Genomic DNA, 18540 nt, shown 5'->3' with positions numbered 1-18540 from the left:
TTCTTTGTTTTCCTAGCTTAATCAAAAACAAGTTGTTTCCCCTCAATCGTTGCTCCTCTTTGTCCTCTGTCTGATACCAGCAGGGTTTATCCAGCAGCAACAGTCTTATCGAGCACAAGGACAAAAATAGACTCCACATGAACTCAGTGGACTGTGTTTACCAGTCCATTCTGCAGAGGAGGCAGACTGATTAAAACTGTTGCAGAGAGTTCCCCCTCCACCACACGGGGGGTTCAGTTTGTGACTATTTCCGGTACTTGTTTACCCTGTATTGGGTTGTTTACTTGACCCTTGAATGAGTTTGCTGGCTTTTTATTCAGCAGCTCAGCTCTGAGAGGGGAGGGGTACCTGCAGAAGCTCAGTATTCCCAGAGCAATATCAGAAATGAGATCTGTTGAAAAAGCAAGGACGTATTAATTTCAGATCACACCTCTAGAAATATCTACCAAGACTATGTCACCAGGACTTTGAAGCACAATAGGGATCCTACTGCATTATTAGTATTATGTTAGAACATGGAAATAGTGTCTAAAAAAACAGCTACACTATAGAATTCACTCATCTGCCTTCACACGCATATGGACTTAAGTGACATCCCATTCTTAGCCCACAGGGTTTAATATGATGCTGGTCCACCCTTTGCAGCTATAACAGCTTCTACTCTTCTAGGAAGGCTTTCCACAAGGTTTAGGAGTGTTTATGGGATTTTTTGACCATTCTGATGTTGGATGAGAATGCCTTACTCACAGTCTCCACTGTTCATCCCAAAGGTGTTCTATCAGGTTGAGGTCAGGACTCTGTGCAGACCAGTCAAGTTGTTCCACACCAAACTCACTCATCCATGTCTTTATGGACCTGCTTTGTGCACTGGTGCGCAGTCATGCTGGAACAGGAAGGGGCCATCCCCAAACTGTTCCCACAAAGTGGGGAGCATGAAAATGTCCAAATGTCTTGGTATGCTGAACCATTAAGAGTTCCTTTCACTGGAACTAAGGAGCCGAGCCCAACTCCTGAAAACACCCCCCCACACAATCCCCCCCTCCACCAAATTTTACACTTGGCACAATGCAGTCAGACAAGTACTGTTCTGGTAACCACCAAACCCAGACTTGCCCATCAGATTGGCATATGGAGAAGCATGATTTCCATGTCTCCACTGCTCTAGAGTCCAGTGGCAGTGTGTAAATACCACTGCATCTGATGTGTTAGCATTCCGCTTGGCGAATTAAGGCTTGGATGCAGCTGCTTGGCCATGGAAACCCATCCCATGAAGCTCTCTAAGCACTGTTCTTGAGCTGATCTGAAGGCCACATGATGTTTGGAGGTTGGCAGTGACTGACTGCAGAAAGTTGGTGACCTCTGTGGACTATGCGCTTCAGCATCTGCTGACCACGCTCTGTGATTTTTACATGGCCTACCACTTTGGAGCTAAGTTGCTTTCGTTCCCAGTCACTTCTACTTTGTTATAATAACACTAACAGTTGACTGTGGAAGTAGCGAGGATATTTCATGACTGGACTTGTTGCACAGGTGTCACCCCATCACAGTACCACGGTGGAATTCACTAAACTCCTGAGAGCGACCCATTCTTTCACAAATGTTTCTAGAAGCAGTCTGCATGCCTAGGTGCTTGGTTTTATACACCTGTGATCATGGAAGTGACTGGAATACTGGAATTCAGTGATTTGGATGGGTGGGTCAATATTTGTTTTGGCAATATAGTGCACATAAAGGTCTTTCTCCTATTATTTCCATCCAGACAACAGCTCCAGCTACAACCTCTCCAACACATCCACCTCTGTGGCAGACGACGTGGAAGAAGAGTACTTGGAGATGAACAACTGGCCCATCTGCAAAGACCAGGATGAGATGCTGAACCTGGCCTTTACTGTGGGTTCCTTCTTGCTATCAGCCATAACTCTGCCCCTGGGTATTATCATGGACAAATATGGGCCGCGGAAGCTGCGACTGTTGGGCAGGTGAGAGTGTAAAATTGCAGACTGTAAAACCTGCTGTCTGTTGGATGTGATTATCTTATTCTTTTATAGCCTTTTTCTTCCTCTTTTTCATAATCATTGCTTTGTCGTTCCAGTGGCTGCTTTGCCTTCTCCTGTCTCCTCATCGCCTACGGCGCCAGCAATCCCAATAGTATGTAGCTCTGCTCATGTCACATGCATCACATTAAAGGTTCTGTTACTCAGTCATGCTGCTTCTCCAGATGAGCAGTGTCATGTTGCCATTTGCACAGGCTCATATGGTGTATTGATGCTAATCATTCAGGTGCAGTATGTGATTGTTGTCTTGTGTCAGCTTAGTAACAACAGCTCTTTGTGTTACTCTCTCCTGTAGAGCTATCAATCCTGATCTTCTTTGCACTGGCAATGAATGGGTTTGGAGGCATGTGCATGACCTTCACCTCTCTGACGGTAAGAGACGCTTTACGAAGGTCACGATCTCGGGGATACTTACCTTTTGTCCATTTATAGCAGATATATCACTAGTTCATTTCTACTTCTCCACAAAAGTGTTGTTTTAAGGTGAGACAAACCCTGGAAACAGTATCTATTTTATGATTTGAACAGTGTACAAAGTTTGAAAGATGAAACCTGCAGTCATATTATCAAGATAACGTCATAGCTCACTGAAGAATTCCTTTAGTCTTGTGAAATATAGTATTTTGGAATGGCTCACTGCTTTTCAGTTATTAGGACAACAATCTCATTCTTCAAGTAAATGCGGTGCTGCCAGCTTCTCTACAACCCAACACTAAAATCCTCCACTTTGCTGGCATTTACATGTATGTAGTTTATTTCATCTCTGAATGACAGCTTCTAATAAAATACCAGCGAAAGAGAGCAGCGCGATATCTGGAGAAATGAAAGCATATAAAAAGGAAGGGAAGATTTCAAAGGCAGAAAAATTAGAGTATGGTGGAGTGATGACTTCAGACGCTGGTGCAAAGAAGAAGTGAGGGGCAGAAAGATGGAAGTAGCAGACAGAGAGAACATTTGAAAGGATGGCTGAAGGAGGAGACAGAGTGAGAGAGACAACTGGGCAGCTGACAAGAGGCTGCTTGGAGGAAAGGGATGAGAGGTGGTGTGCAGACAGGAGAAGGGATGGAGCAGCTGAGAAAGGCCAGTGGTCAGGATGACCTCATCAGTCAGAGAAAGTGCTGCATCACAGGAGAGGACACGTGAGCAAGAGCCGTTACAAGACAGAGTAGTGATCTATTATTCATTCCTGCTCTGCTGCTTTGGCTGGGAGCCAAATAAAGACCTCTCCTCATTACTATTTCATCCATACAAGGACACATGGATCACTGTTTTGTGTGTGTGTGTGTGTGTGTGTGTGTCACTTTGTTGCCAGTAGCTACAGTATTTATTTTCTAAGTGTCACTTGCAGCTTGAACATACTGTTACTTTAGAGCAGCAGAGATGGACTTTCTCAAAAGACACAAACAGGAAGTAGCAGCAGGAGGGCTGTGTGTGTGTGTGTGTGCTTCCCCACCCATGCTTTGCCTTTCCTTTTCAGGCTGCAGCACTCAGATCCTGACTGACAGACCCAGATACATACACTAGTTGTTCAGCTGGTTATATCGCGCTGCACTCCTCCCACCAGTTTTCAGTCTGAGCTCGGTTGTTTTCATCTTCTCCAGTTTCAGCTGCTCTCACACAACCGTCAAAACTGTGTGTGAGTGTATGTGTGTGTGTGTGTATATTATTTTAGCTGTGTTTAAGCTGAGTTACTGCTCCCTGCAGGTCCAGACAAACTTTTCAGTTATGCAGTTGCCTCAGTGTGTCTTTGTGTATGTGTGTGAGGGTATTTGCAGGTCTTGAAAAGTTGTAGAAGGTTTTTCAAAGTTTCAGTTTAACCTTTTTTTTTTTTTTTTTGTTCTATCCTCTTAGGAAGCATTGAAAAATAACATAATCATTAAAATTCGAATTGAAATTTAGCAAACACTGCAGAAACTGTGGAAGGGACAAACAAAAAGTGCTGTTGTGAGGATGTTTTTCTCTGGCTCTTCCCTTTCCTTTGCCTTTTCCTGAAACTCTGTCAATGATTGTGAGAGGCAAACAACTTTTTCTGAAAAAGAAAAAGCCTGAACCTTTATTTTTCAGGGTGTGGAACGCTCTAAAGCTGCATCTCGAGTATCACAGGTCACTGAAACTTCTCAGGTCACAGTGACCCATCCCAACATTCTACCCAAACTCTTTGTCTCTAGCTGTTGGTGGAAAACAGAGAGTGAAGGATGAGAATAGGAAGGCAGAAACGAGGGAGGTAGCTGTGGTTAATAATGCCTATCTCTCTGCTCTTCATTCCTCGCAGTCTTGACTTGTAAGGAACTTCATGTTACAGAGCCCCTCTACATACACATATACATACAGGATATCCACACCCACAGGCGCACATGGAGCTCCTCCTCTTGTCTTGTTTGTCTGGTCGGTGGCACGTGTTGTAGCCCACCCTGCTTCCTGGGTTTGAATTTGAAGCTCTGCTCACGGCCCTAATCTGCTTGTTGTCTGATGCCATGTAATGTACAGAATGTTTCCACTATCTGGGAACGCTCTTACACTAGCTTGCTGACTTGCTGATCCTTCGCCTGACAAACTGGTCATTGATGCAACTTTTAGAAGAAAAATTCAAATGTTCTTTTCACTGAATAACTTTCTGACTTTGAGTTACGGCTGAAGGAGATTGTCAGCTGGACAATGTATAAAGTGCAAACACAGCACTCCATTCCACCCACCAAAGGGATGAGCATTGAAACAAAAAGCACTGTGACCAGGCTGGAGTGAGATGGAGGAGCTACAGTATATGTATGTGCTGTTTACAGCACGACAAGTAGGGGGGAAAAAGGTTGAGTGAATGCCAAAGGTCAGGAGTTATTCAGTAATGTGAGATGCAAGTTGGCCTGATGGAGCTGTGGGATCTAGTTCAGAGCAGCTGGAATGACTGTAAATGCCAGACAGAGAAGGATCTTAATGTGAGCCCAGAGACATTTCCACCCTTTCAAGATTGTATTTCTGGCAGAAACACAGATGGGTTATTTTTGTCCGCTGTTTTCAATCCATAATATATTTAGAAAGAAATCCGCTTCTAATGAGAGAAAACAAGATGACGTCGGGTTACTGGAGGTATGCCTTGTGGTGTTCGTCAGCTGGTGTTTGCTGAGCTTACGGATCATTTGGCTGCTCTGTATGACAGTCCTATCCCGTGCGTCTAGACGGGACCAGTCAGAGCTGGTTCTCAATGGTCAAGCACCATCAGGCTGCTGAAGTTTCCACTTGCTGCAGCAAAACCCTCTTCCTCCTTTCATTTCTCTGTTCTTTCCTCTCAGAAGGCTGAATCCAGTTTCCTCTTTTTCTTTTTCTTTTTTTTTTTTTTTTTTGCTCGAAAGACTCAGCATTTTCCCACTCCCCAGGTCTCTGTCACCTCACGCTCTGCCTTTTCCATTACATTTTTCAACACTCAGCAAACACAGACACGCTCTTATCCAGGGTGACTTTATAACCTACGTGCAAAAGCACGTGATGGCCACAAAGTCGCAGCCACAGAACATGTGCACAGTCTAGAGATAAGCAGTAAGACAGTAGATGCAGACTGTTGTCTTATCCCTTGTCTGAGTCAATCCTGCCTGAAACCATTCTGATATATCATCAGCAAACACATATACTTACCATGTGTGTAAGTAGGTCACATCTTCTCTGTTTGCACTCATTACATTCAGGACTGTCACCAAATAATGGTGAGTTACATTGCACCGGGTTTCAACTGCTGTGCGACTGTTTGAAGTAAGTATTAGTATTACAGTATTGACTAAAGCCCCCAGGTATGCTAGCAGCTCTGTTGTGTTCTTGTCAGGTAGAGCTAAATGCTAGTGTCAGCCAATTTATTAAAATAATATTTGCTGAGGGCAGCACAGTGGCGTGGTGGTTAGCACTGCTGCCTCATAGCAAGAAAGTCCTAGGTTTGAATCCTCCTTGGCCTTTCTCAGCGGCGTTTGCATGTTCTCCCCGAGTCTGCGTGGCTTTTCTCCGGGTATTCCAGTTTCCTCTCCCAGTCCAAAGACATGCAGTTAGTGGGGTTTGGTTAACCGATGATTCTAAATTGCTCATAGGTTTGAATGTTTGTGAATGGTTGTCTGTCTCTCTGTGTTGAGGCTGGTGACCTGTACAGGGTGTACCCTGCCTCTCACCCTATGACAGCTGGGATATGCTCCAGATTGTTTATTTTAAATGTTAAAATTACATATATTTTTTGACAGCACACAGACTTAAATGTAGCTTTCTGACTATACTGTGAGGTACAGTGTTAGTTGCATTGCATTAGCTTCCATTAGCTTAAGCATTTATATAACTGTTATATTAACTGTTGCAAACTCATTCAACTTGAATTCTTTGAACCGATGTGCTTGCTGGTCTTTAGGTGTTTCGCTAAACTGGAAATATCTGCTCCCTTGTTCTGAAAAGCTCAATAACATTGTTTGCATACTGCTTTTTTAAAATCAATTAGCACTCCTTGGTCATCTGCCTCAAAATAAAGTACTTCCAAACTGATTCTGCCTTTCTTATCAACAAAATGGTGCGAAGCTAACGTGGCCGCTGTACAAGTTGCCATCTTCCATGTGGAGTTTTTGCTGTACTTGTGGGTATTTTTCTTCTCCTCCTTCTTCAGGATGCAAGGAGAGACTAAAACACTTAATTATGTAACTACTGAACTAAAAATAACAAGTATTGTCTCCAAAGTATTGGTTCTGGAGACCTCTCTAATCTAACCATAACTCTAGATGGGATGGCAGTGGCCTGCTGGATGCTACGAGGTTAGCCTCCTTCACTGCACTTCTGTTTTCTGTAAAGTCCTTTTTAAAGCTGCTCTTTTATACTTTTTGATACTATATTGACAAATTATTAATATTATTATCTTTACATTTATATCATTTAGCAAGCATTTGCATTTCCATAAAAAAGTCGGCACATACACCCGCTGAACCCCGTCACCAATCCCTGATCTCTTATCTCCAGGTCACTGCTCTGAAGTTAAAACAGACCTTCAGTGGCTGTTCAAATACAGGGCCCATCTATGTGTGTACTTTGTGCATGGATACACTGTGACCATAGAGCTAACAAAAGGTCCTTTCAGGGAATAAGCAACAAGAGTGGCTGGTGATGGGTGTTATTATTTTGAAGCGGTATAATGCTGCTTTCAGTCTGTCACTTCACCATTCCCACTGGAAATGAACACAGCGAGTCTGACATTTGTGATGATGTGGAGATTAGAAAACTCACAGAAGTAGTAAAGGATTAGCAAAGCCTGTATTTAGTGAAGCAGAAAGGTGAGGAAAGAGGCGAAATTTCCAGAACAAATACTGGGAATGAACTGGATCTGGAATTACGTGATTACATACTGTGGCTTGAAGGCTGAGAAACACGGGGAACACATTCCTTTGATGATTAGAAAAATCACCAAAACAAGCTGCTGCTCTCTGAAGTCAGATTTACGGGGTCTGGAACAGAAAACACACACAGATTTTTAGCTAGCTTAACAAACATCTAATGGATGGATTGCCAAGTGTTGGGCAGATATCTCTTTGCTCAAGCTTAGGAGAGTATAAATACGGTTTCCAAGTTATTATGTATAAATGTCAACATCCAAGTTGCAATTATGAGTCATAGTCACATTTGGGAGGTGGAGGTGGGGGTGGGACAGGAGAAAAGATTTGACAGCAGTCACGCTGTGGGCTTTCAGATTGGCCTATTTGTTGCATGAGGATGAACATGGCATTGCAAGACCACCGCTCTTCATCCGACAAAACTAGAGCATGCAAGTCATCAAGTCTTTGTTATTCCAACACTGACTTTGCATAGTCGAGTGTTAGTCAACCCATAATTGCCAATGTGGCTTCATTGAGACTGACCAAAACCTTTGGTCACCACATTGCTCTAGTCTCTCCACCAGTGCATCCACCCCCTAGAGCTGTCAGGTTCCCATTATGTGCCATATAAATCTGGGGAAAACATATGAGCCTGCAAATAAAGGAAAGACTTGGCCTAACTCAGCCAGAAATGGGCTAAAATCTAAAAGATATGGTGTGGTCATGTCATATTTATGAGGTGTACCGTGTATGAAAACATTAATCTGAAGGAGAGAGATGTACTAGTTGCAGCTAGTAGCTCATTTAAATTGGCAGGTAGACACAAAACACTTACGCACACAAAAGTACAAAATACAAGGTGTTACCCTTTCTTACCATGTTAGCATTGTTATGACTATTTGCAACATCTTTGGATGTACTTCAGTCACAGCGGTGCTGGAGCGCAGCGTCACAGAGCTGTCAGCCTGGATGAAGAGTCGTATTTTAAGGTACTCAGTTGAGAGTTGACTCATGTTTACAGACTCAGTGAGTCACCTTTGGGATAAATGTGCAGTTTATACCACATTTCATAAATATTTGATCATAGTAGCATAATTATGTCTATTGTTTGGGGGCCGTTTACAGTCACAGCTGCTTACAGTGTGTCTGTCAGCACCTGAAGCCACAGGTGATTCTTTGTTGCTTAACGGTCACCTGACCACCTGACTGACGTGTTATTGACTCTGCCCTCTCCTCCCGACAGCCGCCTCTCCCATCCGCACGCCCGCCCACATTTTAGCCTCACGCTGCTGAACGCATTAATCCCTACTTCTCCTTTCATGATTAGCGGACCAAACCGGTTTGTGACATGGTTTTGGGAAACAGTGGTCTCAGCAGCTCATTCTGACTAAGAGCTAGAGTTGCTCAGAGAAACTCCCAGTGTGACGTAAGCTTGTTTTGTTCAGCAGTATCACAAGCACTAGATTCCTCTCTCTCTCTCTTTTCCCCCCCCTCTGCTTCAGGCATGCTACTGTTCACTCATGTGATTTTTGTTGTTTTCCTCCCATTCGCCAGTGTGTTCACAGAAATGATTGCCAGTGCTGATTATCAACCTGAGAGACAGGAAGGTGAATGACAGCGAGATTAGGGACTGAATTATCAATGCTGCAGTGGCCTTGTTCCTCATTTAACTGTACTGAATATTTGGTAACTGAATGGTAACCTGTTCATTTCTAATGGGGATTTAGAAACGCCTCCCCAGAGTGATCTATATTGTCTGTAAACACCCTGCTTGTAATGAAATAAGGGAGGATTACAATGAATGTTTTTCCTTAATAATTCCCATTGAGTTGCTTGCATTGAAGCTCTTCCCATGATTTACAATATAATAATAGAGCTCCTGCAGAGCTGGGCATAAAAAGACCATCATCACAGGATAGAGGGTGAGGAAGTGCTGCAGCGTCAGCAGGGAAATCTGAACCTGTTGACTGCATAGATTTAGCAAGCGGTCCTCCGTCATCATGACACAGAATCTGAGACGAGGATCAGCGTCTCCTCTAGTTCCTCTTCACCACCCGGGCCAAAGGTCAGCCAACTTGCTCTCTTGGAGTGGAGGAATTCGGGGGGACCTTGTTGTTTTGGATGACCTGGCTGGGGTGTAGTGATTCTTCTTTTTTTTTTTTTTTTTGTGGCTCACCTTTGCTCCAATTAGTCCATTGAGTGACGTCCATATGGGGTGAAGAGGTTCAAGCAGCTGGCTAACAAGCTTCACCCCTGTGGCGAACACAGCGTCTGGATGGATGGGTGGATGGACAGATGAGGACAATGAGAGGGGGACTGAAGGGAATTCTCAGATCACCTCTGCTATTTATGACCCATAATAATGCTTTCAGTGGGGAGTTACAGTCCAGTTTTGAACTCCCTGCCCCTGCCTTTCACCGGGGAGCTTCCTCTACGCTGTTGAGTTTGATTTCCTCTCTTCTTATATAACACTTTGAATCCAGATGGCACAAATGAACCCTGACCTACATTGGAGACATCAAACCTGTCAGCTGCATGTTGCTCTCATTTTTCATTCTGTTTTTCACTTCCTGAAGATGTCTGTTTACACTCCGAAGTTGCCTAGTAAAGGAACAGTGTGTGCACTTGTCTCATATTAAGAGTTGAGTGTCATTGTGCAAGACTGGGGTTTTTTTTTTGTCACTGCTCATCTTCAGATCCTGGAACAAAAACACAGGGTGTAGAAATACTTGGTGGTGACAAGATTACCAGTAGTCAATAATGTGAACTGCAGGGTAAACAATTTACCATATGTATGCAGTATGCTACATTCTTTCACACTAAGTGGACATTTGCAGGTCTAAAATATGACAACAAAAATTAGTCTGCAACCTAATATGCTGTCCACAGAGCAGAAATGAACGTAATCCAATTACAGAAGGATAATAGATGTAATTTTTGGCTGCAGCAGCTTGACTGCTGTAGGTTAACAGGCTTTGACACATGTGAATAAGGTTTAATGCTACAACTTTTCCTAAACAGCACTGACTGTTTCCCCAGGCAGCAATTAAAGGATAAAGCAGCAAATGCAGCATTATGTACAACATGTGCTAATATTGGTCATAGTAGGACAAATAAGGCTGTAGCAAGAGAACTCCAGAGTGTATTAATTGATTGAGGGTGTGCTGTTACGACTTCATTTGTAGGAGAACACATGAACAGCCCTCCCATTGTGGACTACAGTTTAAGCCTTGAGTTTGGGATTTTAACCATTGGTCTTTTCAAACTGATCCAGGATGATAGAGCTGAGCACAGGCTCTACAGAAATATATTAACATCTATGATATATATATATATATGTATAGTACCAGTTTGCTCCCATTCATATGAATGGGAGAGTGTCCAAATCTTTGACTGGTACTGTACATGTGTATAATTAAAACTAGCACTAGCTGACTATCTTGGTCACTGGGATGTATAAACTTGACAAATCAAATATTATTTTAAGAGTGCTTCAACAGTTCCAAAATAAACTTCAAAGACCCCTTTCCCCCACAGGTTAATCTTTTACTACATAAGTATTTCTCTCTCTTCACAGCTGCCCAACATGTTTGGAGACCTGAGGTCGACCTTCATCGCCCTGATGATTGGATCCTATGCTTCCTCTGCTGTTACTTTCCCTGGCATCAAGGTAACATATAATCCCTTACTTCATTTACCCACAAACATCCATCTGTAATCAATGACGACTAAAGGATTCTTCCTAAAGGCCAACGTTAACTCAGAAAGAATAACACTAGGACTGGAGAATGCATTATTGATTCTTCATTATGATGTTTTGTGTGGGTCATGTCCTCCTGCCTGTAGGTGATCTATGAACTGGGTGCCACATTCATCTCCATCCTTCTGGTTTGGGCCGGCTGTGCCTGCCTCGTCTTCTTGAACTGCTTCGTCAACTGGCCTCTGGAGCCCTTCCCTGGCCCAGAAGACATGGACTTCACGTAAGACAAATAGGCACACTTTGTCTGGCATGCACACAAAGCCCCATAAACATCTGCGTAGCTTCCAGCTATTGTTTTTAAGAAGCCATTGCAATGTTATTAGCTAAGTTCAGGTTATACCCGCTCTAAATTGATTCTGACTGAGCCTAGGCAGACTGCAGAGATCCATGCTTTACCACATACACATCGCAAGATTGCATACACGTACAAGCCCACAAACTTACGGGCAGTAAATCCCAAATATAATGTAGCAGCGATCAAGTGAGCCCTGAAGGGGAAAGACCATAAAACCGAATGATCGGCCTGCTTTGCTCTCAGTCACCTGGATCTTTTTATGTTTCCCATAGTCTTTTCCCTCCTCCTTTCTGTGTCTGTTGCCATTTTCCCTTCTTTCTTATTTTCCTGTCAGTGTTTTTTTTATCCTCAATTTTCCCTTTATTTCCTCTGTTCTCTCAGGGTGAAGATCAAGTTCAGCTGGCTGGGCTTTGACCATAAGATCACTGGGAAGCAGTTTTATCAGCAGGTGACCACAGTGGGACGCCGTCTGAGCGTAGGCCACGCCATAAAGCAGCAGCAGCCACCGTCCAAAGAGCTGTCCACGCAGGAGGCCAACAAGCTGTGCCTGTCCACCGTTGAGCTGGAGGTCAATTGCAAGACCCAGGAGAAGAGTAAGTCTGAATGAGCTCTAACATCTAGATTCTGTTATGTAAGGAAGATGTAATGGAAATTAAAAATAGAAACTACTCCTGAAAGTTGAAGTGTAACAGAATTTACGCTTCTTGAGAGACTTGTTCACAGCTTTTAGCCATGGCTTTCTTTGCCATCTGCTCATCAAAACTGGAATTCCCAGCAAGCTGCTGACAGACTGTGGCTGCTGTCTGAGAGAGAGAAGGAAAAAAAAAAACACAGAAGTCAGCATAAGTGTTCCTTGTGATCAAATGAGTCAGTCTTGAGGAGATTCTAGCTTATGGAGGTAGTACTTACAACTGAAAAGTCAGTCAGCTGGTGCAGTTGGACTCAAGAATGAACTGAGAAAAAGAGCTGCTCCGTATGTTTGGTTTCTCAGAAATCAAGTCATACGTGTAAATCTTTCTCTTTGAATGGAAAGGTGTCAGGTGGAATCCCACATACGAAAATAATCACACTGATATGAAAAGTAAAGACTTGAATTCTGCTGTACATAAGAACAGCGTTTATATATGTCCACAAAAAACCTTGTCATCAGTGTACTTGCTGTGTACTTTGAATCATAAATCCAAGTCAAAATGCAGTCCTTAAACCCTCCATGTAGACAATATATACTTACACAACATTTATTAGGGAATGAAAAAACATGCCTGATTGAAATGAAATATTTTGTCTGGTTGCCAGAAATTTGATAAGAAAAATGCTAAATCTCTTTTAGCGTGTTAGCATCATTTCAGTTACTGTTTTACTATACTATACTATACTATAATTTTTTTTCCAGCATCAAAAAGCAGTTTTTTTGTGCAGATTCTTTTTTTTTTAAGTGTAAACACACTCCAACTACCTGCATACTTAAAAATTGCAAAGTTATCTGGTACTGGCTGCACGTGGTGGAGCATTTAGCAGCTAAAGAGATGTAGTTTGTGTATTCTGAAGTCAGTTGAGGATAAAACGGGGCAGAAAAGGAGTGGATATTAGATTTAAAACCTGCAGAGAACCATAAATGTAACTTCAAAGTATCTGCAAATTGTGTAAATAAACTGTTTGGGGTTTTTTTTTTTACACCTTAAAATGTGATAACACTGTATGTCGTGTTTTAGGTTAGCTTTCCCCCCAACTGGCCCCAACCAGCAGGCCTTCCCTCACTGCTCCTTTATCCCTGCCCCACATCCAAGCTAAGCTAACCTCAGTTACCCCTGTGCCTTCAGGCCTCTTCAGGCCCTCTTGGCTTTTCCCACCAGGGTCAGGCACTCCCAGTGGGTGAGTCTTGTCACACCTCTCTCGGTCTCTTTGGTACCAAATGGACCGTGGAATCGGTTCGGACCCTGTTCTTAGAAATCCGCTCGGCAGGTGTGTGTCGCGCTGTCAGGGAGCTCTAGAGAAGCATTGTTGTGGAGTGAAGTATCAGCCCGTTAGAATGTGTTTCTGTCTGTGTGTGTTTGGAGTGCATTCAGGATGCCCATGGCTGGTTTCATAACAGCTGGGCATGTCAGGACATTTAGAGACCCATATTACTCCCTCACGCACAAAATCGTTCCCCTCTATTTGCTGTAAGTTGAAGGCGGCTGTGAAGGTTGCCGAGTCCTTGTATCTTAGATCTTGGCTTCTTCATCCTGCCTCCTCAGATATGAAGATGAAGGTCTGATTCAAATGTTTGTATTTTCTGTTGGGAATGCCCTTAAATCGTGTGTCTGGGCTGGCACATTCAGTACTTGTTTGGTATGTTAAGTACATTTTTTTTTTATCAATACTGTAGATAGAGAATAAAGGTTGAAGAATTTAATTAACTATAAACTATTTTTTATTCTCTTATGAATTATTTCCATGCCTTATGAGCATTACTAAGCAATTCCCTTAATCAAGTCCAGGATAGACACCTGTTATTCAAGACAATAAACCTATCTGCGCCATCTGTGCACCCATCATTAATTGGTCAGTCCAGAGCTTCTCCATATGGACAGCTCTTTCCATTTTCCACTTCTGTTCACAGCATCCATTAATGATCAACTTTTCCTAGAACCCACTTTTCTCTGAATCCTGCAGACACCCTGCAGGTCATTCAGATGAAGATGTTACCATGGCATCTGGGGGCCACTGGTAATATTTAGATGACAATCTCATCCTTTCACCATAGCAAGCAAATGGTAATCCATTAACTTTCCATGCAGTGCCATCAGCAGGGCAACATTTCAGCAAGTCCAGTATAGGCAAATCTAATGGCAATCCCATCAGCCTCAGCTGTGTTCTGGTTTGATCAGCAAATATTTGAATGCTAACACTCGGGGAAGCAGCAGTGTACTTACTACCTGATATTGATCAAATAGTAACTGATAATGGTCTACAGCTGATCTTGGCACATGCATTGGATTTTTTGCTCTTAGCGTTCCCTACAGCGTGCACACATACAGTTGATTTTGCATCTTCTGCTGCTGACAGCTTGTATCTGTGAGGTCATGAAAACAGATGATAGACATTTCTGTTGGATAACAGGTAAACAGGATTCGGGTGTTTCCCTTGAGTGCTGTGCAGCTCTGTAACTGAATCACTGATGGAGCGCAGAAGAGCAAAGTAACCTAACTTTTCACTCTCAGATACTGAATAATACCCTGAATAGATTTCATATAACCATGCATGGGGGGGGGGGGGGGGGGGGGGGGGGGGATCTCCCTAACCAATATTTTTGGTTAATATCTTTGTGATATATTAATACACTGATGTGATCTCACCCAGACTTCTTTCATTTCCTCTGCAGCTCAGACTTTCATGAAGAGTATCTTTAGTCCCATCTTCCTGTTGAGCCTTATCACCATGTGTGTGACTCAGCTGCGCCTCATCTTCTACATGGGAGCCATGAACACCATCCTGGAGTCCCTAACAGAAGGAGACCTCAGCACAGGTGTGTGTGTGTGTGGTTGCATCAAGTTCATGTCTCAAACTGTACATGTTCTGAGAGTGGTTGCTTTTTTATCTTTAACACCTCTCTGACATCTCTGTCATGCTGGCTTCCTGCTGCTGTTGCAGTGGAGAGGATGGAAGTGGGTAAGAGATCTGAGGCAACCCCTTACCCCCTCCCCACCCTCAACTCTTTGTCCACTTTAGCTGTTTTGTCTAGAGCATGAAGTCCCCCCCACCTCCCCACACCACCACCAAAAAAAAGCTTCACTACATGGACAAACTGTTTTTCCATTCCTGTCAGTGTGCACCACCCTCTGAGCTCTTCATACTGTTCTGTGTATGTAAACCCTGAAACCATAATAAGCCTGCCTCTGCTGTTGTTTGTCTCTCAGTGAGCCTGTACACCTCCATCTTTGGCGTGCTCCAGCTTCTGTGTCTGGTCACCTCCCCTGTGATTGGCTATGTCATGGACTGGAAGCTTAAAGACTGTGAGGATGAAAATGACAAGAGCACCAAGAGGTGAGGCTGCATGCCTGGGAAGAAATAAATTAAAAAAAAAAAAAAGAATATAAATCCTTATTTTTTCTCTTGTGTTTTGTTCTGTTAGAGAGCCTGGTCAGCCTCGTCGCCCCAGCAAACGGATCCAGAAGATTATCAATGCCACCAGAGCTTTTATCTTCACCAACATACTCCTGGTTGGCTTTGGAGTCACCTGCATTGTGCCCAACCTGCCACTTCAGGTATGCAGACATGCGCGTTTGTTGGGGGAGCCATTTTATTAAAAGGTTTTTAGGAGGTGGGAGTTCACGCTCCTCTGCATGTGCTGCTGCTGTAGGTCTCCCCTAGAGGGAGACTTAACACTGCAGTGAGAGAGAGAGAGATGTACATGATGTTCAAACACCAGGCAATGCAGCTCCTGATATTTCTCAGTACTCTGGAGCCACCTACTGGACAAAGATTTTGTTGCAGTTTATTTTTTCTCATTTATCAAAAGCAAAACCTTTTTTTTTTTTTTTTCAGTGATGACCAAGCAGGTGTGACCTGACCATTTATTTACTGGAACCCCCCCCCCCCCCCACCTTCCTTTTCTCTTTCACTTTCAGGTTGTCTCCTTCATCCTGCACACTATTGTGAGAGGCTTCATCCACTCTGCAGTTGGAGGGCTCTATGCTGCTGTGTAAGTTTCTGATATGGTTAAAAGATGATGGCATACCAGTAAGTGCAGTAATTTCCCATGTGACTCATGCTGTTTTCCCCTGCAGGTACCCATCCTCTCAGTTTGGCAGCCTGACAGGCATGCAGTCTCTGATCAGCGCTCTTTTCGCCCTGCTCCAGCAGCCTCTCTTTATGGCCATGGTGGGACCTCTGGAGGGCGACCCCCTATGGGTAAGATGATGCAAATATATAGGTTCCAGCTTTAAAGAGTGTAATATAACTGTTCAGCATATCATATCTACCTGCTGCATCCAGGTGAATGTGGGTCTGCTGGTGCTCAGCATGCTGGGATTCTGCCTGCCTTTCTACCTGCTCCACCACAGCCGCCAACTCCAGCGCCTCAAAGACGAACGTGACGAGGACCCCAAGATCTACGTTAAGATGAGCAACGGCAGCAACCCGGAGGCCTGCGTCTAGACCAGGAGGAAGAAGAGTTTTTACACAACAGGATGAGCTACACTAAAGAGGGAGGTGGCTGAGGTCACTTGCCTGTGGGACATGTGATGAATGAATTCACTCTGAGGCTGCTACACCTCAGACTCACAGATCTTACATTCCCCATGAACACACACACACACTTCCACCATCATACTGATACCCATACGTGACTGAACACCACTGTGACACCCACCTTCACCCTCTCTCACAGTACGCGCTGTGAAGAAGCTCACACAGACACGGTCCACACGGGGAGCTTATGGTCCTTCGACTGCACCTCTGAGCTGAGGACAAAACTGACTAAAGGGAGAGAAAAGAAGCAGCCGCTCAAATCTCCCCAAAGGCTCCTCTTTTACTTTTTTCTTCACGTTCGACATTTTCATTTCATGCTGTTGCATCTGAAGCACAGGAGAAGATGCCAAAAAAAAAAAAAAAAAAATCCCAATGACAGTGTTAGTGTGGTAAAAAATTTTAGACATTTGCTTTCTGATTGCCCAGGTTTGTCTTACCCAATCAATTCTTACCTCTCTGTGTTACCCAATCAATTCTTACCTCTCTGTTTCTGTGAGGAAAACACACACACACACACACACACACACACACACACACACACACACACACACACACACTTACTTGTGCTCAAGGGCATTAACTCACTAAGAACCCACAGACAGCAGCACTGGTAGCAGTTTAGATGAAAACTTTGAGCTCAGTACACGATTGTGTGCCATGATGCAGTGACTGGATCAGTCTGCGGGGTTAGACAGACACTGCATGATGCCAGTGATGGTGCTGGTCCCTTATAACTGTTTCACTCAGTCACTCAGCTCGCCATCTTTGTTTGTTTGTTTGTCCATATATTTGAAATACTTATCCTTTTTTTTATATTTAGTTGCAATATGATCTCAGATGTGTTAAACGTTTGTTTCTTTTGCATGTTCTCAAGATGTCAAGGTGGAAATGATGTTAGACATAGCGTGTTTTCAAAGGTTGGAGTGGATGCTACGTGAATTTTAGAGTCCTGATTGGTTGTAGCAATAAGTCTTCAGCGAGGTATAACACGCTGACACAGACAGGCAGTACATTTAATGGACTGTATTTCCAAATCACAAAAAGGTGCTAGTTTAATCACAGAAATGTGTCATTTGCATTTGCTTTAAGGCACTATTGCGGTCATCAGATAATAACAAGAGTTTTTCTGAACAACATATGTTCCAAAGAACCAGTCAGATTATGTTTTGTTATCACTTCTATGGTGATTTTGCTCTGTCACACAAACTCTGGGATTCTTCAATTCACCTCTTACAGACAAAGGGAGATTTTGCTTGGAAGGTAGCAGAGTTGAAAAGGCGCACTCTTCCAGCTTCTGAGAGAAGACACCAGCATTATTAGACCAAGAACAGACAATAAAGGAGTCTTTGTCTTTGAAACAGAAGCGTGGAGTGTGTAGACAGTGATGCTGGGAGATAATAATTCAGTCTGCTGTGTTAAATGCCACACAGTGAAGCTCCTCTGATTAATTTGTGTTCCCCGCCATGCAGTAAGGTGACAGAGGCACCTCCAAAGACTGCCGTGACCCTCAGAGTGCCTCACTGTGATGGGAGGAGTGGATCTGGGTAGGATTTAGTCCCGCTCTTCCTCCATCTACCCATCCTTTCATCCACCCCACTGGCCTCAAGCACACCTTGAAATGTTCATTGTTGACAGAACTGAGAGACGAGCCTCTGCTGCTGCCACGCGCTCCCAGCGAATGATTTAATTAAGACAAGAACGGCACACGATGCACTTTAGACCCTCTAAAATGGACCTGCTGCCCACGTATCATACACACAGTGCATGGCTGCTTACTGGTGGTGAGTGATGCAAAGAATGTAGACTCTGAGCTTAAAATATAGATTTGTAATTCACGACTGAGTTATTTTTGTATAATCAGAAAAAAAATGAATGCTACAG

General features: G+C 43.5%; 1 protein-coding gene across 2 annotated transcripts in view; it reads left to right on the top strand.

Annotated features, from left to right (window-relative positions):
- LOC115790221 (large neutral amino acids transporter small subunit 4-like) overlaps positions 1-18540 on the top strand; it is a 23351-nt gene extending 4811 nt beyond the window's left edge. Inside the window, exons 3-15 of one of the 2 annotated variants that reach the window (XM_030743970.1) lie at positions 1760-1979; positions 2093-2148; positions 2350-2426; positions 10950-11042; positions 11219-11352; positions 11809-12020; positions 14792-14935; positions 15061-15078; positions 15327-15453; positions 15542-15674; positions 16038-16111; positions 16197-16320; positions 16405-18540. In XM_030743970.1, the coding sequence (XP_030599830.1) occupies positions 1760-1979; positions 2093-2148; positions 2350-2426; positions 10950-11042; positions 11219-11352; positions 11809-12020; positions 14792-14935; positions 15061-15078; positions 15327-15453; positions 15542-15674; positions 16038-16111; positions 16197-16320; positions 16405-16566 (1574 nt within the window). In that variant the 3' untranslated portion in view covers positions 16567-18540. The remainder of the gene's footprint in view (positions 1-1759; positions 1980-2092; positions 2149-2349; positions 2427-10949; positions 11043-11218; positions 11353-11808; positions 12021-14791; positions 14936-15060; positions 15079-15326; positions 15454-15541; positions 15675-16037; positions 16112-16196; positions 16321-16404) is intronic. The other variant, XM_030743971.1, reaches the window with a different exon arrangement.

This window comes from Archocentrus centrarchus, chromosome 13, assembly GCF_007364275.1.
Source record: "Archocentrus centrarchus isolate MPI-CPG fArcCen1 chromosome 13, fArcCen1, whole genome shotgun sequence".
Lineage (NCBI taxonomy): Eukaryota > Metazoa > Chordata > Actinopteri > Cichliformes > Cichlidae > Archocentrus > Archocentrus centrarchus.
Note: the sequence above shows the minus strand (reverse complement) of the source record. Positions and strands in the feature narration are given on the sequence as shown.